The sequence below is a fragment of the Humulus lupulus genome, chromosome 6 (genome assembly GCF_963169125.1).
Source record: "Humulus lupulus chromosome 6, drHumLupu1.1, whole genome shotgun sequence".
Classification (NCBI taxonomy): domain Eukaryota; kingdom Viridiplantae; phylum Streptophyta; class Magnoliopsida; order Rosales; family Cannabaceae; genus Humulus; species Humulus lupulus.
Window position 1 is genome coordinate 203,102,091 of NC_084798.1, and position 22,082 is coordinate 203,124,172.

Consider the following 22,082-nt stretch of genomic DNA (forward strand, 5'->3'; position numbering starts at 1 on the left):
TTTATTCTAAAAGGAATTTTATATGTTTGTGTAATCATTCAATGTATTTGAATTTGTAACAAACTTAATATAATACTCAATAACAATTTATGAATATGAAAATCACTCCTTTAATGAATAAAGTTATGATAGGGTTGTTTTGCTGTAAAATATCAAGCTATGTCTTTTGCTTTTTTGCTTGTTAAAATATCAAGTTAACATTTTTTCATTGATGGAAGCATTGTTTGCTTGCATTAATAATTTTCCCACCTCCATTTCTTCTGCTGTAACTTTCTAATTTGCTAGTAGAAGAATGTTATTTTCATTGCTTAATTCTTGAACTATAGTGACACACAATGGTAAGTCTGTTATTTTTGCAACAATTTTTTTCTTTATTTCTATGTAGAACAACACTGAATTGTGTGTTTCAACCTTCATTGGTGGTGTTCCTTTGGCTACTTGATAATAAATTCAATAGTTGCTCTTGTTTCCTTAATCTCATCTTTTATCAAATTCACCAAGTTGTCAAGAGAACAATTTGGTGGAATCAATATCCTAGTCATTGTGTTCCCTTCGTACTCGTTTTTTTCATTCCACTTGCCTCCAAATTGAACCAAAGAAGTAGTATTGTCCATACCTGCAAAATTTGGCAAATTTTTCACGAGTTAGTTGATTGTAACTGGGGAAGGAAACTGGTTACCTTAGTCTGTAATGACATACCCTACTAAAACACTTAATTAAAAATATTGATTGTTTTTCAAGGTAACTGGTTAACTTGTTGTTACTGAATGTTTTGGCAGTTAAAATTCACACCAATATCAAATGAATTTTTTTTTTATTGAAAAGACAAGTTAGAATCTAAAATTTTCATAGTTCTTGTTTTTTTGTCTATCTTTGATCAATCAATGTACATATATATCAGAAAGATTAAATAATTTTTATGTTTTAGTTTATAAATTGTTTGTGTTTTTAGAAAGCACATCATGATTATCACTATTATCATTATATTCAAGATAATAGTTAAAAAATAATTTTGAATTTTTATGCAAACAAAATAGATTTATGTAGAACATTTAGGAAATTAATAGTTTTGAAATAGAAGAAGATGACAATAGAATAAAATTGAATATATTAAGGTAGCTGGTTACCTTAATGTGTAATCATGTACCCTACTGAAACACTTAATTGAACATATTGACTGATTTTTAAGATAACTGGTTACCTTATTCTTACTGAATATTTTGGCAGTTAAAATTCACATAAATATCAAATGATTTTTTATTGAAAAGACAAATTAGAATCTAAAATTTTTATAGTTTTTGTTTTTAGTCTATTTCTGATCAACCAATGTACATTTATTAGTAGGTGTAGGAAATTAATATTTTGAAATAGAAGAAAATGACAATAGAATAGAATTGAGAGAGGAGATGATTTTTGCATACCTTGTTTCTTGATTGTATACCAGAGATGCAAGTTGTTGGAAATGCCAAAGATTGCAGCAGAACTGATTGGAAGATTTCTTGAATTTGAGTTGATTTCTGTAGAAGATGATCACCAATTTTCTTGCAAAAGTGACCAGATTTTCTTAAAGTGTTTTTGCTTGAGATGAGTTCGAAAATAACTATTGTTGATCAAATGTTGAGGTGATCGCCGAGATAGAAGTTGTTGCCGGAGAAGGAAGGTATCGCTGGAGAAGGAAGTTGGAGAGAAATTGGACAGAGTCACGGCAGAAGAAAGGCAATGTCACGGTAATGGGTTTGATTGATTTTGAGGAGTGTTGTGTTGTTTATTACGATTTTACCCCTGCTTGGGCTGATCTATCTTTGTTTAAATTTTAATTACCCTATGTAGTTAGTATTCCCATAAATTAAGTTTTTGTTGATTAAATTTTTCCATACAGATTAGGGAAAGTTTAATTCCCATATTTTTACACAATAATAGCTAAAAAGCCATATTTATGGAAAAATCCCTTAATTTTTTCGAAAATTAATTTTTTTTAATTATGTTCAGGTTTGGGTGTAACCCGAACCCGTGTGTCATTAATTTCAAAACTCGAATCCGACTTGAACCATGTCGGGTTCAGACTGAATTTCACCTGAAGTTGACGGATTTTGCAAAAAATCAGGTTTTCGAGTTGCGGGTTGGACGGGTTTGCGGATTTTTAGGGTCAAATGTTCACTCCTAGTCTTAGCTTTAGACTTAAAAATTGCTAACTAAATGCGCGTAAAATCTTATTTAATTGATATAAAATTTATAACATTAAAACATTAAATAAATTATGCAACTTGTCTAATTATGTAATTAAATAAAAATGATAAAATAACGTAAATGAGATAATAAAACTACTTTGTACATGTAGCTTTTTGATAATGTATTCACTTTTAGTTTTAAATGATTTATTATATGGTAAAAAATGTATCACTAACAATAAAAAAATATAAGACTATTTAAATATTTAGATTTTATCAATCATACTTTTCTTTATATAAATTAAATTATAACTACAGCACATAATTGTACATACTTTGTATGTGACTCCACCACTAATTATAATATAGTTATAGGTAATTTATTTGTTTATTATAATTTAGACTAAATAATGTGGATATGCATGGAAATGATAAAACCTATGTTTGTTAAGTCAAATATTAGAAAGAAAAAAAATAATATAGTGTTTAGACTAAATTAATAAGAGGAAAATAATTAATAAGATTTTAAATGCTTAAATCAATTAAAAATATATGAGGTAAATAATGTATATTTAATAAAAATGTTATTTGGCAAAATAACCTATTTTTAAAATTTATTTTGCACTTTAGCATAGCTTTAATAATTTTTTGCAAAATGACTTCTCATAATTTAGATAACTAGTCGAAAATTTAGGTAGGTGGTCAAAAAATTCAAATAGGCATTTGAAAATTTTTAACAACTGGTCAAAAAATTTAAATAACTAGTTGAATTTTAAACAGATGTCATTTTGCAGAAAAATTATCAAAAGTAGGTCAGAGTACAAAATCACTAAAAAAAAAATGTGATTTTCACTGATTTCTCGTAATAAAACCAAATTATCCGATTGAACAAGAACAAACCAAAAAAAAATATATAGGCCACATCCACACATTAGTATATATTTTTTTAATAAATATATATAAAATTCATAGGCCGCAAATAAAAGTTCTTAAGTCTTCATTTTTTTTGAATGAAATGTAAATGTGATATTACTTGAATACCCTTAACACTTGCCAACATCACCTTTTCAAGCAACTCACTCATGTGAGTTTTATCTTGTTTTGCAGCATTTTTTGGTTGGATACAATCATCTGATTTATACCATACCAGAGATCATTATTGGTAAGGTCAGAGTGATATGAGAGGCAGAGAAGAGTTTAGATGAGAAGAAGATGGCAGTGGTGGCAGGAAAGAGCTTTATCTTAAACAAGTATTCCTCTTCTTTGTATTTGAACAAAAATGGCAAGAGATATGGTATCATATCAGGTCAAAAGAGGGATTTTTCTGAGAACTCAAAAACCCAGAAAGGACCCATTTTTCCACTAAGAATTTCAACCACACTCATTACTCAATCAGCCATTGCTATCTTTGGATTGGGATTCATTGATGCAGGGTAAGCTTTCCTATAACCATATAATCATAAAGTAAGTTTGTTTTTATTTATTGGGTTAATTACAATGCATCAAATTGACATTAAAATGTTCAGGTATAGTGGAGACTGGTCAAGAATTGGTGTGATCTCAAAAGAGAGTGAAGATTTACTTAAAGCTGCAGCCTTTATAGTTGTTCCCCTATGTTTGTTTCTTATAGTGAATTTATCCAAACAGAAAGAGAGTTAGAATTACTGAACTGGGTTTTGTTTAGTTATGAAATTCAAGATGAAAATTTGATGTAGAATTTCCAATTTACTTGGGAAAAGCATGCTAAAATGGTCCACCATTAATGGGTTTTGCTCATTTTTAGTACATGTATCTTTTGGAAATTGTTGCTGAGCTCCACAACCACCACCAAGGTCTTGGAATCAGGAGCTTAAAACTTGTTTAAGAAAGAAGAAAACATAGGAAACGACATCGTTTAGTATCATACTTTGTGTTCCATAACATGTTATAATGGTATTGGAAAGAAGTCATATTTCTAGGCTATTCAATTTGTCCAACCACAGAGCTTCAAAACTCCTCGAAAGCTCTGATAAGCTCATACTTGAATGGCTACAATTGTGTTTGGATAAGGTTTTGGGAGAAAATGAAAGCCATGTGAGGAAGACTGAGATCTAAGGGGAGAATGGCTCTAAAAATGAGTCAATAAGTTGTTTTGGCTTCTTGCTCAACAATAGTATCAATTTTTTTTCGTTCATTTTGTTACTTGTTAGTGTCATCTACCAAAGAAGTTCGAGCATGACAAGTTGAGGAAATGTCTTGAAACTTAGTGCATCTCAGTGGATGTTTGGTTCACGGGAATCACCATTGGATTTCATTCCTGCATACATAGGGTATATTCCGGTGTTTGTTTTCAATTTTTTTTTCAAAGGATGAAATTTCATTGAATAGGCTATAAATATGAATTAACCAAATATGATCATGTTTCATAGATAACGCAAGTTTCGCCAAATACATGAGCAATACCATTGGCAATATTTGGACACTATTGGAAGGTTACATGTTTGGGGGTGTTTGGTATAGGGGTTGAGTATGATGTAACTAGAATAAATTAATGGAATGTGAAATGATGTGCAAAAGTTTGTGTAAACCACTCAAACTAAATCGAAAAATCCGACAAAAAGTACAAGCCGAATAACCTAACAAAAATTTAATCAACCAAGTTATTGTATTTGGTGGTTTGTAAATTATAACAACCTGCCTAAATAACCCGAATAAATCGATTAAAAGTTTTTTTTTTCATTTACACATACATATATTATTTATACCATTACATATGTTAAATGTAATATTAAATATTGTTTTTAAATTTTTAACAATGAATTTAGAATAATGTTTTAAAGTGTCAATTTAGAATAATATGTCTAAATTTAAAGGAGGTAAACTATACTTTTAGTTTGTTGAATCTAATTATTTAAATATTTATCTTAATTGAACGGGTCTAGAGTTGAATTTTTACATTTGGTTGATTAAAATATGATATAACCCGACCAAACCGACTAATAAACACCCTGAAACAATAAATAATATATATTATGAAAACAAAATAAAATAAAATTATTGAAACTAACAAAAAAAAAAAGAATTTAAAGAATGTAAAAATATATATATGAGAAAAAGTGTTAAAAATAATTTTCTTTTAATTAATGGTGTGCTTATATATATTTTTTTTGGTGCATGTTAAATTTAACATTCCCAACTCCCACATTAAACACCCCGACATAAATGTATGTAACAACAATAGCTATCCTCTGTATTTAAGGGTGAGAATTTATGATGCCATGATGATTTCTCCTAAGTCTACTTGAATACTATGTAAGATAGTTTTAGCTTTGGCTACATAAAGTTCAAATATGAACACTAGAATCATGACTGTCAATGCCAAAATCTAACCCTTAAATCCTTTATCAAACTAACTTTTCCATTATTACTGTCTATTATTGCATTGCAGTGTCGACACTGACTTTAACTATGTCTTATTTGGTTTGATACTTACAAAATATAATTCTTAGTCCTATTAGTGATAGAATTGTAATTCCATTGTTTTCAATAATTGTTATTTCATTCCTTATTTATTGGAATTCTCTTTCTATTTTAAGTTATTTAAGAAAGAAAACTACCACCTCACTCTTTTTATTTAATAGTTTTTTAAAAAATAAATATATTTTTTTGTTAAATTGTAAAACAATATTATGAGCATTAAATCCATAACTCAGATTTAAATCAACATTACATGCTCATACAATAATCCAGGAACACATTTTATTTAGAGCATTGAATTGAATATATAGAGATGAAACATACCTGACATTGATTCTCCAATGTTTATCATTGAATATCTCACGATCTACACAAAACAATATTAGAAAAACAATGCAAGAGAGAACTTATGGAAATCAACCCTTACCAAAACCACATACGTCTATATTTACCCAACAACATATATGTTCTATATATATATGTCTCGTATGCCTTCTTACCCTAAGGGGTATATTGGGTCTATTGGGCTTATATTATTAGATATGGTGGACTATGGTTTAATGAGCCAACCTATAGTCTTTAGGGTGCTACCATGTGCCTCAATTGCAATTAGATTAATATTAACCATCCCATTATGGTATTTAACTATTCGTAGGCACTCTAGAAAATGATTGTGATAATGGAATTATGTTTGTAATTATATTAGTCTATATAAAATTCTAACATTTTTATCATAAAATACTTATTCCATAATCTTGATAATAATCATGCCCCCCAAAAATTACATAATTTTTTTATTTGAAGATTTCATATTTGGCCACCTTTTATTATTATTTTTTTATTTTGCCCCAGTAGTCAAAGGACTGCCTCAATTCCTAAGAAGGTATTTGGTATAGGATAAAGTGAAGATGAGAATGATAATCTAAAATATTTCTCATGTTTGATTCAAATTTTTAAAAGGTAAAATTAATAATTTTCGTGAGTCTCACATATATTTTAATAATAAAGTAAACTATTTTATAATATAATATTACCTCCATCCTAACTTACTTTATACTTTACAAATTCACTCAACTACTCAAAACAAACAACCCTATTCACAATATTCATAATTTTTTTTTTTGAAGGAAGATATAATACTCATAATTCATTCCTCCAAGAATAAATCAAACAAAAAAACATTTCTATCACTGTTTTTTTTTATTACTATTCTAGTTATCACTCTAAATTTTTGGAACTTTGTTTCTTCTTCAAAGATTTATTGCAAGTAAAACTAACCAAACAATGTAACTCATCTTTTGACTTTGACAAGTAAAAAAAAATGACTTGAGTTATTGCTGTAATTAACAGTTTTTAACTGATGTCATACATGATCAACACGTGTAATGTTTGGAATCACTTGATGACAACTGACAAAATATTATTACGATTAAAACTTGTCAAATCATGATCCATTGACCATATTAATTTGATTATTTTTGGAACTAAGAAGCTTCAGCTTTGATAGTTGGCTCATATATATGTGCCTCCTTTTGTGCATATCAAGACATACAAATTTTATTAGCTTCTACAATTTATTTTGTTTTTCAAGACCATGTGTCTATCTAACCTAAGAATGTGTGAAAGTATATCAATAAGAATTTATTCAAATTAATTTTAAATAGTTTTGAAAATAAAAATTATTTAAATAATTTTTTTTATATACTTATGTATACAAAAAATTAATGATTGCATCATACAAATATAATGATCACAACCTACATACAAAATAATATAATGTTTATTAGTTTTGTTACAAGTTTATAAAAATTTAAATAATTTCTGATAAATTCTTATAATTATATCACAAATCTAGGGATTATGATAACATATATAACTAAAGTTGCTAATATATGATGCATTTTTAATGTGAGACTTAATATGATAGGTTGCACAATAATTATAAATTGTTGTAATTAGTGAAAATTAGATAAATAAATAATTATCTTAATTTCACTAAATCATGTATCATTTTACCACTACGTTTACCCCTAGTGATTAAAATTTAAACTGACAAAGAAATTCACACTAGTGGAAAAAAAATTGAGTGGTAAAGTACTTTGAAAATGAAAAAGACTACACATAGAAAGTTATATTTCATTTGTTTGGCTAGGGTAAAGTTGGTTTAAATTATGACATAACTAGTAGAAAAATGACATTTCTTTTAAAGGTTAAAGTACAAGTTGAATAATGTGTTTGATAATTTCTTTTCTTTTATATATAAATTGTAAAAAAAATCTAATAAAGAAAAGCTAATATTACAAGTTTCTAACATTTTGTGGAGAAAATATTGCCCTCATGTCAATTCATCTTACTTAGAACCATAAACAAAATATGATCAAATTAAAGGGTGTGCATTTTTTCATGATAAAACACAGGTTAAAAATTCTATACTAATTCTTATTTTTAGAAAAAAAAAAATACACGTGGGATAATTCTTACTCATATCATTCATGAAATGAATTAAGAACCAAGGACCTAGGAGAATATAAAGGATACATTTATACACATATTGAACTTTTTAATCAATAAGCTTTTAGTTTTTATACACAATATATATATATATATATCCAAATCCTTGGAAAGATTGAGAAAGAGATGGAAGTTTAGAAAACAAAGAGAGAGAGAGAGAGAGAGAGAGAGAGAAAAGTGATGATGTGTAAGAGGGAGAGAGTTTAGAATAATTAGAGGAGAAGAAGAAAACTTGTATAAAAAAAATTAATGAGAGGCCCGAAATCGCTAGCCTTATATTCTCTCTTGTTTTCGTGTGTACATATAAGGCAAAGAGGCACTACTGCCTTGGCTTACCTTACCTTATCCTATCTTTCTCTACTATCTCTTTTACTTTCTCTCTCTCTCTCTCTCTAACTCACCCTCTTATATTTATATTTGTTTCTCTTGTTTATTATGATAAATAATATATGCTGCTCCTAACCTAACCATTCTCACTCCTTCTCACCATATATTTCATTTCTTTCCCATTTACAACTCTATCTCAGTCCCTTTCCAATATCCACTCTTCTCCTATCTTCTTCTTCTTTTCTACCCAAATAAAATAAACCAACTTTCCTTTATTGGGTATTGCTTGGATTGGTATTTTTAGCTCTTGTTTGGGTTCTGAGTCTGAGTTGATATTATTATTACTTGTTTGGATTAATCTTATTGAGTATATATATATATCTATTATCACTGCTGGAATTGGTTCTGTTTGGATAGACTTCTCAACTCAACTCTAGTACTGTGAAAGCCATTATTGTTTTCATCTTTGAAGAACAGAGTTATATATATTAGAAAGGAAAAAAGAGGCAAAGTTTCTGGACTGCAATAATGGCTCCCAAGGCAAGCAAAGCTAAGCCACACAAAGCTAAAGGAGATAAGAAGAAGAAAGAAGAGAAAGGTTCAAATGCTCTTTAACCCTCTTCATTGATTATTTTCTCCTAATTCATTTTCCTTCTAAAAAACCAAAATATATTATCTCTTCTATATATACATATTTATTTATTTATTTATTTTTGTGGTTATTTTATCATTAGGGGTAAATTCAGCTCATATGGGGTCAGCTCAAGTTGAAAAATTTGTATTAGACTTTAGTGTAGTTGAATATTTATGTGTGAGTGAGTGTATGGGATTGAGTTATTGACTTATTATTATATATTGACAATAGAACCAAACAAACATTATTATTTAATATCTCACATACCCCAAATATGTACTAAATTACGTTTTTTTTAACACAACAAATACTATTGGTTTAAAAGTTATATTATATCGTTGTAAAAATTTTATCATTTATCTTAACTTTTTTGTTTGCAGTTTTGCCCACGGTAATTGAAATTTCAGTTGAAACACCAGAAGACTCACAAGTGACCCTTAAGGTTGGTTTGACTATATCATAAATTTCATCATCTTTTAATTAATTAGTTAGTTAATGCACACTTTGAAACTCTAAATCACCTAGTTTTGGCCTATAAAATTAACTGTAATTAATTAAAAATATTTATATATATTTTTTCATATTGTAGGGTATATCTACGGACAGGATCTTGGATGTGAGAAAACTTTTGGGAGTACATGTGGAGACATGCCATTGGACCAATTACTCCTTATCACATGAGGTACGTAGTTTAGTTGTTATACCCACATTCCGACACTGCTTACGTGTCACCTTGTGGACCCCACGTAATCTCCACTCTGTGTTTTCATTGGTTCTCCATTAATTATAACTAATCCAATATTATATACTAATTAATTTTTATGTTATCTCCTTGGTTAATATTTAAACAAAGCCTTTTGTTTATTTTGGGAAAATTTGTTCTATGGACTTTAATGTAAAGATTTGTATTTTTTTTTTGTTCTTTCAATATTTTGCTATTATTGGTGTTGTACAATTTAGAAAGTTTTAAAATTTGAAATTTAACTTATATTTTGCAATAAAGGGTATATTCTTTTTTAAATGTGCAATGCACGTTTGTTTGTTTGTTTAGTTTTCTTTATAGAATTTATTAATTATTTTTATTAAAGTTGTCTTATTATCATATAAATTTCAAATAAATAAATAATATTGTTTATAAAAAATAACATAAACATATTAATAAAAAATTAAACCAAAAAATAATTATGATTTTTTAAATATATATAATATGATAATTTTTTTGATAAAAATTAAGATTATATATTATATATTATTATAATGATATTTTATAATATTTAAATATATATTAATATAAGTATTAAATATCTAATTTTGTATTAAATATTATTATAATAATAATATTTTATAATATTTGAATTCATATTAATATAATTAGTAAAAAAATAGGATTACATATTATTATCATAATAATATTTAAATTTATATTAATATAATTATTAAATATCTAGTTTTATATTATTATAATAATGATATTTTATAACATTTGACTTTGAGTTTAAATTTATATTAATATAATTATTATATATGTAGTCTTATATTAAATATTATTATAATAATGATATTTTAATTTATAATATAATTAATAAATATCTACTTTTAGTTAGTTTTAAATGTATATTCAATTAAATATTTAGAGTATTCTATTAAAATTAACAAAACAAATTGTTAAAACCAATAATTTCTATTATCTACGGACTTTTATATAAAAGAGATATGTTTAAGTGCTTTGGATTATTATTTAGACTATTATTTTTACTTTAATACTTGACATGTATGTGTCATTTAAACATAGGAAAATAATCTATTTAGCATTTCTCTTTATTATAATCTCGTATTGATAGTTGAGATAATAAATGATGTTTAACAACAAATTACAAAATTATATTTTTCTACACCCAATTTAATGTCATTTAAATTTTAAGTTGTGTTTATTGATATTAATTATTCAATAGGACGGCGGATATATGAGTCATTGGACTCCTACTATGGTAATGGTAGTATCGATATAATAAGTGAATTGCCAAAATTACATTTAAAAAAAACTACCTTATTATTATTTTTTAATTCGTGCTATTTTTGTTGGATTTGAATGTCCGATAATAATTGTGTCTAATTAATACAACTACGCATTAATTGAGTCTAATAAATACATATAAAGATGTTAGTCATAATTATGTGATGTGATACCCAAATCATTTTGTAACACATTTATTATTTTTGCTATATGTTTTAATTTGCAATTAACACCAAATCAAATGTGACACTTAAGTTTATTATTTTGTGATAATTATTATTAGAGAATGTTTGGAATTCACTATGTAAATAGTAGTTGAATACATATGAATTATTAATGTTACGTATGATGGGATAGTTAATATTTATACAATAAAATATAATATTATGTAATAATTATTAATTAAAATTAATAAATTACTAATATTATTATGTAATTACACTTTAATTACCTCAAATTAGGGTGTAAAAAATATTGACCGTAATAACAAGTGAAATCCAATTGTTCATAAAATAACTCAATTGAGTTACATTTGTTTTATTTTATTTTTCTTTGGATTAATATTACCAATAATTTAATATTTAGCTCAAATAAGAATCTCTCTCCTTGTATATAGGAAAAGAAAAGAAGCAATTTCAAAAACTAATACCTCACATTTTCATTAAGAAAGTTATATTTTGTAAATTTTGAGAAAATTTTGAGTAATTTTTAATTTCAAAAATAATATTTAAATAAATTATTTTTTACGGACATAAAAAAATACACTCACGTTTTATTTTATTTTTTTCAATACTATAAATTATAAGAAATTTTTAAAAAATTTATAAAATATTTTAAATAACTAAAATCACGCCGCCATTAAAAAAAATTGAGCTAAAAATATTACTCAAGTCCAAAACTAGAGATGGGTGAAATGTTGTACCAATTTTAATTTTTATGGGGTGTACCGATAATTTCCCTAAAAAATTATATAATTATCAATGATATTGAATTGGCGTGTCACCCACAAACGTTGACTAAAGTCAAAACTCTCTCACTCTCTGTTTTAATTTTAATCAGGTCCGAGGACCCAGACTGAAAGACTCGGTGGACATCCTCTCTCTTAAACCATCCCACCTCACCATCGTTGAAGGTACACCGTACACCCCACCTCATTCAATCTCCTCCAATCAATCAGAACGGTTCACCACACCCTTCTTACCGTGTAATCAACCGTACATCATAATTGCTCTCTTACTTCTCTCTCTCTTTTTTAATATTATTTTTATTAACAGAGGATTACACGGAAGAGCTAGCGGTGGCCCACATACGGCGGCTTTTGGATATCGTGGCCTGCACCACCTCCTTCGGCTCCTCCGCCTCCAAACTCGCCGGCCGACCAAACCCTAAAGAACCAGGTTTGAACGACACCGAAACCGGTTCAAATGCTGCTACTACTACAGCTACAGTCAATGCCGGCGCCGGCGAACAGAAACCGGGAGCAGCGGCCATCGCCGGCGTCCAGAAAAGTTCGAGTTACGATGCGAAGACTGGAGAATGTGTTGATCCGGCGGTCTCCATGTGTCCGCCGCCGAGGCTCGGCCAGTTCTACGACTTCTTCTCTTTCTCTCACCTCACGCCTCCTCTCCATTGTAAGTTAGTTGTAATTGATTCTTTTGTTTTTGGTTTAGTTGGATATTCGTTGCTTTTTGGGGGTGGCGTACTAAGTGTTTGTAGAAATGCTTGTGAGAAAGTTGTTTGCATGGCATGTTATACGTAAACGAAAGGTTTTATAGGGTGTACTGTTTTCCCGTTCTGCTTGGGAACATGTGGTGAAAATGCCACGTGCTCATTGTGACTGTGTTCACAGGGAAAAATGTTTTCGTAATCTTGTTCTGATGTTTGTGTTGTTGGCTCTCGCAGATATTCGAAGGTCTACTCGTCCCTTCCTTGAGGATAAGACAGAAGACGACTTTTTCAAAATTGACGTAAGGTTTTCTGGCTAGTTCATGTGCTTGTGCTTCTTATTCTTATTGCATTTCCATGAGGTTTGAAGCTTATGTGTGTGTTTTGCTTTAGGTTCTTTAACGAAAGAACATATCAATTTTGGTTTTGTTAAGTCTGACACTGACAGTATATAACATTATGTGCAGGTCCGAGTATGCAATGGGAAGCCAACGACAATAGTTGCCTCAAAAAAAGGGTTTTATCCTTCTGGAAAACGTCTTCTTTTAAGTCACTCTTTGATTGGTCTTCTTCGGCAAATCAGCAGAGCATTTGACGCAGTAAGTGCTTGTTTTTGGCCCCACTTTCTCCTTTTCTGTTAAGTTTGTTTTCCCCATTTTTTGTGTCTTTTAGTTTTTAGCCAAATTTTTATTCTACTGGGAAAGAGTATTTACCATATAACATCTATGTCCCATGTCTTAGTTTACTTATAGCTCCCTAGTAATCTTTGAAGTACGATTTTACTTGCAGACATACAATGCTCTTATGAAGGCTTTTACGGAGCACAATAAGGTATAATTTCTTCTGAAACCTTTTATGCCTATCTCTTGGTGGGAGAAGATAACTAACTATTAATCGTTACATTTTAGTTTGGCAATCTTCCATATGGTTTCCGAGCAAACACATGGGTTGTCCCTCCTGTTGTTGCTGATAATCCTTCAGTTTTCCCACCGCTTCCTGTGGAAGATGAAAACTGGGGAGGAAATGGTGGTGGTCAGGGAAGAGGTGGAAAACATGATCATAGGTCTTGGGCAAAAGAATTTGCAGTTTTGGCTGCAATGCCATGTAAAACAGCAGAAGAGCGGCAAATTAGAGATAGGAAAGCCTTTCTGCTTCACAGTCTATTTGTTGACATTTCAGTTCATCAAGCTGTTGCGGTAATTAGGAGTCTCATTGACACTAACCAAGACTCCTTGAATGATCCCACCGTCTCACTTGTCCACGAGGAAAGAGTTGGGGATTTAATCATTAAGGTGACAAGAGATGTGCCTGATGCAAGTACCAAGTTGGATTCTAAAAATGACGGAAGTCAGGTTCTTGGAATGTCACAGGATGAGCTTGCTAAGAGAAATTTACTCAAAGGCATAACAGCTGATGAAAGTGCAACCGTTCATGTGAGTATGTTGGTTGCTGTCAATGCTATTTGTAATCTCAAAAGGTGTGGTTTTTTATTGTCTTTGTCATCATTTTATCTTGTAGGATACCGCGACTTTAGGTGTTGTAGTTCTTAGACACTGTGGCTTCACATCTGTTGTAAAAGTTTCCGCTGATGTAAATTGGGAGGGAAGTCCTATTCCTCAGGACATTGAGATTGAGGACCAGCCTGAAGGAGGTGCCAATGCCTTGAACGTCAACAGGTATTTCAACTATTTGCAGTGCCTTAGTTAAGTAGTAACAGGTTTGAAAGGGAAACCAATAAAATGCTCATAATTTGGGTTTTTCTTCTACCGCCATTTGTATGTGTTCATAGTTACTGATATATATTTTCTATCACTTGGTACAGCCTGAGAATGCTATTACACAAGTTTTCTTCACCTCAAAAACTACAGAGTTCGGATCATGAAAATTCACATCCTGCTAAGTCTTTGGTACGAAAAGTACTAGAAGAAAGTTTATCAAGGTTGCAGGAAGAACCCAATATGCAAATGAAATCTATCAGATGGGAGTTAGGAGCATGTTGGGTGCAACATTTGCAAAATCAGGCATCGGGGAAAACAGAGACCAAAAAAACAGAAGAGGCTAAACAGGAGCCAGCGGTCAAGGGTCTTGGGAAGCAAGGTGGACTGCTAAAGGAAATAAAGAAGAAAATAGATGTAAAGAGCAGCAAAATTGAACAGGGGAAAGAATTCCCTGCAGGTAACAACCTTGACATGGACAAGAATGCAGATGCTAATAATCAAAAGGAGCTTGAAAAACAAGATGTGGAAAAGGAAATGTCAGTGATATGGAAAAATCTGCTTCCAGAAGCTGCATACTCGCGCCTTAAAGAATCAGATACTGGGCTTCACCTTAAGGTTTGCTTTCTGCTTTTTCTTAATGAAAATTATACGTCAAATTGTCTTTTTTAAGTTTTCAGTTGCATGGGAATTCATCTCTCCGGAGATGACCTATTAAATATTTACATTAATCATTCTTTCAAAATTTTCTTCAGTATTTTTGTTTTGCTTTTTTGATCTTATCTCATATAACTTTCTTGATGCATAATCTCTTTGGTGTGTTTGCATCGACAGTCTCCTGACGAGTTGATTGAAATGGCACACACATACTATGCTGATACCGCACTTCCTAAACTGGTAAGGTCTCAAATGATCTTATTTGTTTCATTATCCCCTTGACCTTAGATGTTCTGGTCTTGATATATTTAGAGTGTTTTGTCTTTATTATTAGGTGGCAGATTTTGGCTCACTTGAACTATCACCAGTTGATGGAAGGACATTAACAGATTTTATGCACACCCGGGGTCTGCAAATGTGCTCCCTGGGACGTGTGGTAATTATTATTTCTTCATTTTCTTTGTTATGCTTTGTAATCTAATTAGTTCTATGCAGCACTTTGTTTTCTCAACATGCTTATTAGAATCACTATGACTGACTAGGCTGTCAGATATTAAAGAAATTACCATGTTATTCTCTTAATGGAATTATCTGGCTGCCATATTAGATCTGGGCAATGTTTTTATATTTTTTTATGTAATGTTAGGTTGAACTTGCTGATAAGCTCCCTCACGTGCAATCACTCTGTGTACATGAGATGCTTATGAGAGCCTACAAACACATACTACAAGCTGTCATAGCAGCAGTTGATAATGTTGCTGACTTGGCTGCATCAATAGCATCGTGTTTAAATATATTGCTCGGAACACCATCAACTGAAAATGTTAATGCAAATTCCACAGACGATGGAAAATTAAAATGGAGCTGGGTGGAAACTTTCCTTTCAAAGAGATTTGGGTGGCAATGGAAATATGAAAATGGCCAGGACCTAAGGAAGTATGCTATTCTTCGTGGATTGTGCCACAAGGTAGACAATGACCAGACTGTTTTGTGTATTTGTGAGGTCTTTCGGTAAAATTAATATACTTCATTTGTACTTAACAAACGTTGTCTCAGGTGGGACTTGAGCTTGTCCCTAAAGACTATGATATGGACAGTGCATCTCCTTTTCAGAAATCAGACATTATAAGCATGGTACCTGTTTACAAGGTGACTACACATTTAAACTGATAGTTACTTTTACAATCTAGCCAATGGGTATTGAGTTTCCTTGAATTTATAATAATTTGCATTAAATCTATTACTTCCTTCTACAGCATGCTGCTTGCTCATCTGCTGATGGGCGTACACTATTGGAATCGTCAAAAACTTCCTTGGACAAAGGCAAACTGGAGGATGCTGTTAATTTTGGAACTAAGGTATGACTTACTCCTTTCAAATATATATAAGAAACAATATACTCCTTTTCTTTAATGTCATGGTTATTCATAATTCCAATTATTGAACTAACCACTCTTCGATATCCAATCTTGAAGGCACTTGCAAAACTTGTGTCAGTGTGTGGACCTTATCACAGAATGACAGCAGGAGCATATAGTCTTCTGGCTGTGGTGCTCTATCATACTGGGGATTTCAATCAGGTATTTTTTTAACCATTCATTACATGGCTAATGATAAATCACTGTAAGAATGAAAGATGCAAAAATAATAGAAGTATAAATAAAATTGTAGCTATGAATTACTATGTAATGGCAAAGAATCGTAGGCGACTGTTATATAAAATAATAATAGAGCATGCAGATGATTTTTACATCTTTATTCAGTTCTCAACAGCTACAGCTGTGCTGCTTTTTGCTCATCATAATATGTGGCTGATAGATAACTTATCATTAGCATTAAAAATTCCCACCTTTTCTTTATTTTTATTTTTCATACATATCTGTCCTGCATCTCGTATGAATAATGTGCTTGGCTTTCTTTACTTGTTCTCTTTTATTAATCTTTACTAAAAGGTTTCGTTTAGCCATGATTTTGTTACACGTGGTTTGAAAATTGGGATGCTGCCATGTTCAAAATATAAATATACATGAATATTATTAAAGAGAGAGAAAATTCTATGTTAATGAATTACAGAGAACAAATCAGTCAAGGCGTGACTTTTAAAGTACAATTCTAGTGAATGAGACACATGTTATGTGAAATCATAGACAATATGCAGTATACTACTACACTTAAAGTATCAACTCAAGAATTGCTGCAAAAAAAAAGTATCAAGTTAAGAATACATTCAAATATTGCTATGATATTTCTGCGTGACCCTATTTCCTACAATAATCTTTTAACAAGGTTCCTGTTACTTGAATCAGGCTACCATTTATCAGCAAAAAGCACTGGATATTAATGAGAGAGAGCTTGGACTTGATCATCCTGACACAATGAAGAGTTATGGGGATCTAGCTGTATTCTACTATCGGCTTCAACACACAGAATTGGCCCTGAAGTATGCTTTCATATTTATCTTAATTGAAAAAGCTACTTTATTGATATTACACTGATGGCTATCCTCCAAGTTAGTTGTTTTAGTATGCTTTAACTAATTTTTCTGCCATCTCAATTATTTTGAAGGACATAAACGATTACTATTTGACCCCCCAAAACAATGGTAATATATATAACATCAGTATGGAAAATAGAGAATAGGAATGGGGGTGGGGGTAGAAGTTGGATTCCAATAATTAGAATGTATAAGGCATGCTTTATTTATTTTCAGTTCACAGAGAAATGGCATCAAACACATGTTTGACAAGACAACCTCTCAATAAACTAAAACTAGGATAACTTCACATTAAATTGTTTTATTCTACCTTGCTTAGAGAACTCTTCCACCAAAAACTTGATGGATAACAGCTACATTAATTGATTAATATTTAAATAGCAAGAATTTATAATATGCTAATGTTCTTTTGAATCTTAATGGTTCAACACTAGGCCATTAATATTTTACGACTCACTTTTGTTCTTTTTTAAACCAGGTATGTCAATCGTGCATTATACCTTCTACACTTAACATGTGGTCCGTCTCATCCCAACACTGCTGCCACGTACATAAATGTAGCTATGATGGAAGAAGGTTTGGGGAATGTGCATGTTGCTTTAAGATATCTCCACGAGGCTCTGAAATGTAATCAGAGGCTACTTGGGGTCGACCACATACAGGTCTCTCTCTCTCTCTCTCAAAATAATTATATGCTACAAGTCACCTTAAGAACAGATATGCTTGTCAAAAGTGTTCTCTGCTTCTTACTGACACTTAAATTTTAGATATTTTCCTTGATCTCCTAATATTGTAATTTTCTGGACTTTTGCCAACCATATGAAGCATTTTTTATTTTTGTGCATATACCACGGTAAAGTATTTACATACTTTATTCATGTTTCTCCCTTTTCTTTTATTATTTTCAGACTGCTGCCAGCTATCATGCCATAGCCATTGCACTCTCTTTGATGGAAGCATACTCCTTGAGTGTTCAGCATGAGCAGACTACCCTACAAATTTTGCAGGCAAAGCTTGGGTTAGAGGATCTACGTACACAGGTACAGTATCATTGCTTAATATTTGATGGCCAACTCTTATCGTATTGTGCAATCTAGTTCTTCAATTGATATGCTTTATGAATTTTTCCAGGATGCGGCTGCATGGCTTGAGTATTTTGAGTCCAAGGCCCTGGAGCAACAAGAAGCTGCACGCAATGGTACTCCAAAACCAGATGCCTCAATCTCCAGCAAAGGTCATTTAAGGTAATAGTTGTAACTATATTAACATCTTTGTTTATAAACAACTTAATTGACTAGGTAATGTCTGCTCATGTTAACAACTTGGGATCAATGTGGTTTAAACTTTCTGTTTTGTTTTTCTGTGTGGAGGGTCCGTTGTCCTTATAGTTTATTCCTTTTGATTAAAGTTTCATGGTTTCTTATTAAGAAGCAAATACTATTTTACACAGCATGTATTTCTTAGAGGCTTTTCTTATGTCAACTTAGAAACTTGACTCTAACGATTGGCTCTTTCTCTTTTTCTGATCCTAATCAGTGTGTCAGACCTTTTGGATTATATCACCCCAGATGCTGATATGAAAGCAAGAGAAGCCCAAAAGAGAGCTCGTTCTAAGGTCATAAAGCAATCTCTGGTTTTATTATCTTATATTTTATTTATTTCTCGTTGAAATAATCTAAAAGGAAGAAATTTCTCTTCACCACTCAGGTCAAAGGAAAATTGGGACAAAATGAGGAAGCTGTCTCAGATGAGCATCAGAAGGATGAAATTGTGTTGCCTACTTTTCCCTCTGCTGAGAATTCAAGTGATAAAGAAAACAAATCTGAAGTTCAGATTGCAGAACCTAGAAATGAGAAACCTGATTCAAGCCAACCTGATCAGTCAGATGTGCTGAGTGCAAATGTTGATTTGGCACTGGATGACATCTCAGATGAAGGATGGCAAGAAGCTGTTCCCAAAGGTCGTTCACTTACAGGTCGCAAGCCTTCTGGTTCAAGGAGACCAAGTCTCGCAAAACTGAATACTAACTTTATCAACCCATCCCAAACAACAAGACATCGAGGAAAACCCAACAATTTTGCACCAGCAAAGACATCTCCAAACGAGCCTAATGCATCCACCAGTAACCCTACTAAAAAGTTTAGTAAGAGTGCGAGCTTCAGTCCCAAGTTAGCTAACTCAGCCACACCAGTTAATGGTGGAGCAGAGAGACCATCAAACCCGAAGTCAGCCCCAGCTACCCCAGCTTCATTAGATTCAGTTGCCAAGGCTGCCCCTAGTCCAAGTGTTCAGGCAGCTGGGAAGCTGTTTTCCTACAAGGAAGTTGCTTTGGCTCCACCAGGGACAATTGTGAAGGCTGTGGCAGAACAGTTGCCAAAAGATCCCCTTCCCCTCGAACATAACTCTCAGGTGAGCCAGGAGGGTGCTGCAACAGATGCAACGCTTGGTGAAGTGTCAACTGTAAAGGATGCAGATGCAAAAAACAAAGCTGAGAAAACTAAAAATCTTGACAATGAAAAAAAACATGCTAAGGTTGAAAAATCTGCCGTAGATGAATCTTTGAAGGTTGGGAAGACTCTGATTGTTGGAGATGTGGAAGTGGAAACTAAAAATATAGATTTGAAAAACATTGCAGTTGAAACCAAGCAAGCAAAATCTGGAAGTTTTGCTGTTCGCGGAGTTGAAAAGTCTGTTGATTCTAAAAACACTAAGGCTGGGAAAAATGAGCAGCCTGAAGCAGCAGAGCTGGAGAAAGATACAGAATTAGTTTTAACTGAAAATACAAATCTGTTGCAAGAGAAAGAGATCTCCACTGATGCAAACCTGAAAGCAGGAGACACAGATGAAAAATCTTGTGATTCACCAGATGGTGACACAGTTGATAAATCAGTGCCAACTGAAGGAGAAAAGCAGGATGAAGCCGAAACTGGAAAGGAGTCAACAAAGAAACTTTCTGCAGCTGCCCCTCCATTCAATCCAACAACAATCCCCATCTTTGGCACTATCCCGGTTCCTGGATTCAAAGAGCATGGAGGAATTCTGCCCCCTCCTATAAACATTCCTCCTATGCTGACGGTTAATCCTGTTCGAAGATCGCCTCACCAGTCAGCAACAGCAAGAGTTCCATATGGTCCACGGTTGTCTGGTGGCTTCAACAGAGCTGGAAATCGGGTTTCACGTAACAAAAGCACTTACCACAATGGCGAACACATTGGTGATGGAAACCATTTCAGTCCTCCTAGAATAATGAACCCACATGCAGCTGAGTTTGTACCAGGTCAACCATGGGCTCCCAATGGCTATCCAGTATCTCCAAATGGCTATTTGACATCCCCAAATGGTTATCCTGTGTCCCCAAATGGATATCCAACATCACTAAATGGTATTGCAGTGACTCAAAATGGTTTTCTGCTATCTCCAGTCAGCCCAGTAGAATCACCATGTTTGGTGAATGTTGACACAGGTGAAGAAAACAATACTATTGAGGCTCCAGCAGAAGAAAGCACCGAGAAGTCCTCGACTGAAGCTGGATGCGAATCGCAGTCAACTGAAGAGAAGCCCGTAGAAGTTGAATCAGTAGTTACTTCAAACCCTGATCCCAAAACAGAAGAAAATCAAGCTGATATAGTTCCCGAAGCTGCTGGGGATACTGAAGTAGCGAGAGATGCTAGTATTATAGTAATTGAGGAAAAACCATCCAAATGCTGGGGAGATTACAGTGACACCGAAGCTGAGGTCATTGAGGTTGCAAGTTGAGAGAAGAAGGATTTTGAATTTTTGTTGGATACAAAACGAAAGCTAAGTTTTTAACAGATCAAGGATGAGTAGATGTGAGATGATACTACAGATGCAATAAAGCTATGGCGAGTGATGCCGGTGGCGCTAGATGACTTCGAACCTGTGCAATGTGAATACTTTCTGATACAGGTTAGCTTTGTTGGAGAATCAAACGGGAATTGTTAAATTAAACTCTACCAAGTAGTTTTGAACATGAGCACCGAAGATTGTTTACACCATGAGTGAGGAAAGATCCTTTGAAGTGAAGTGGTTCTTTGGTGACAACTTTCTAATTCTGTCTTCTTATTTGTAATTTTTTGTTCTTGTTTCTGATATAATTTGTTTTTGTTAAGTGAGAACCCAAAATAACCTTTTGAGGTTTAGTGCTTTCCATATCAAACTGCTTGGATGGTCTCCTACTACTGCAATAAAGTTTCAATTTTCCTTCTGAACATGTAATATACTGGCCTCACTTTTTCGTTTTATCTCCCATCTTTTCTCTTTTAAACATTTTAAAACTTAATTGCGTAATACAAAAGCATGTTTTTATTTGCCTTGTGCTTTCGAGAAAACATCAAAGATGTTAACTTCAAGAAGACAACAATAGTATTAGTGTCATATTTAACATGATCATTGTCATATTAAGAATCAATATCACAATTTT

The 22,082-nt window shown here is 32.0% G+C and overlaps 2 protein-coding genes across 3 annotated transcripts; both read left to right on the forward strand.

Moving 5' to 3' along the window:
• The first annotated feature begins 3,247 nt into the window (after positions 1-3,247).
• Positions 3,248-4,071, forward strand: LOC133782998 (uncharacterized). Its single transcript, XM_062222496.1, has 2 exons — positions 3,248-3,601; positions 3,695-4,071. Exons 1-2 carry the CDS (start codon positions 3,381-3,383, stop codon positions 3,825-3,827), a joined length of 354 nt encoding a protein of 117 aa, XP_062078480.1. The 5' UTR covers positions 3,248-3,380; the 3' UTR covers positions 3,828-4,071.
• Positions 4,072-8,499: 4,428 nt separating this feature from the next.
• Positions 8,500-21,877, forward strand: LOC133782999 (protein REDUCED CHLOROPLAST COVERAGE 2). 2 transcript variants are annotated; one of them, XM_062222499.1, is made up of 24 exons: positions 8,500-9,060; positions 9,477-9,538; positions 9,686-9,778; positions 12,170-12,242; positions 12,385-12,741; positions 13,013-13,077; positions 13,243-13,374; positions 13,565-13,606; positions 13,684-14,208; positions 14,294-14,451; positions 14,598-15,108; positions 15,325-15,387; positions 15,482-15,583; positions 15,794-16,114; positions 16,204-16,296; positions 16,404-16,505; positions 16,623-16,727; positions 17,454-17,587; positions 18,120-18,303; positions 18,550-18,681; positions 18,773-18,885; positions 19,178-19,256; positions 19,349-21,023; positions 21,105-21,877. In XM_062222499.1, exons 1-24 carry the CDS (start codon positions 8,991-8,993, stop codon positions 21,395-21,397), a joined length of 5,484 nt encoding a protein of 1,827 aa, XP_062078483.1. In that variant the 5' UTR covers positions 8,500-8,990; the 3' UTR covers positions 21,398-21,877. The 2 variants fall into 2 exon arrangements, with proteins under 2 accessions (XP_062078483.1, XP_062078481.1); XM_062222497.1 differs by having other exon boundaries at positions 8,502-9,060; positions 19,349-21,877.
• The last annotated feature ends 205 nt before the right edge of the window (positions 21,878-22,082 follow it).

Coding starts and splice junctions, on each gene's coding strand:
- LOC133782998 (XM_062222496.1), top strand. CDS start 3,381: ATGGCAGTGGTGGCAGGAAAGAGCTTTATCTTAAACAAGTATTCCTCT. Junction 3,602..3,694: donor TTGGGATTCATTGATGCAGG/GTAAGCTTTCCT, acceptor TAAAATGTTCAG/GTATAGTGGAGACTGGTCAA.
- LOC133782999 (XM_062222497.1), top strand. CDS start 8,991: ATGGCTCCCAAGGCAAGCAAAGCTAAGCCACACAAAGCTAAAGGAGAT. Junction 9,539..9,685: donor ACTCACAAGTGACCCTTAAG/GTTGGTTTGACT, acceptor TTCATATTGTAG/GGTATATCTACGGACAGGAT. Junction 19,257..19,348: donor AAAAGAGAGCTCGTTCTAAG/GTCATAAAGCAA, acceptor TTCACCACTCAG/GTCAAAGGAAAATTGGGACA.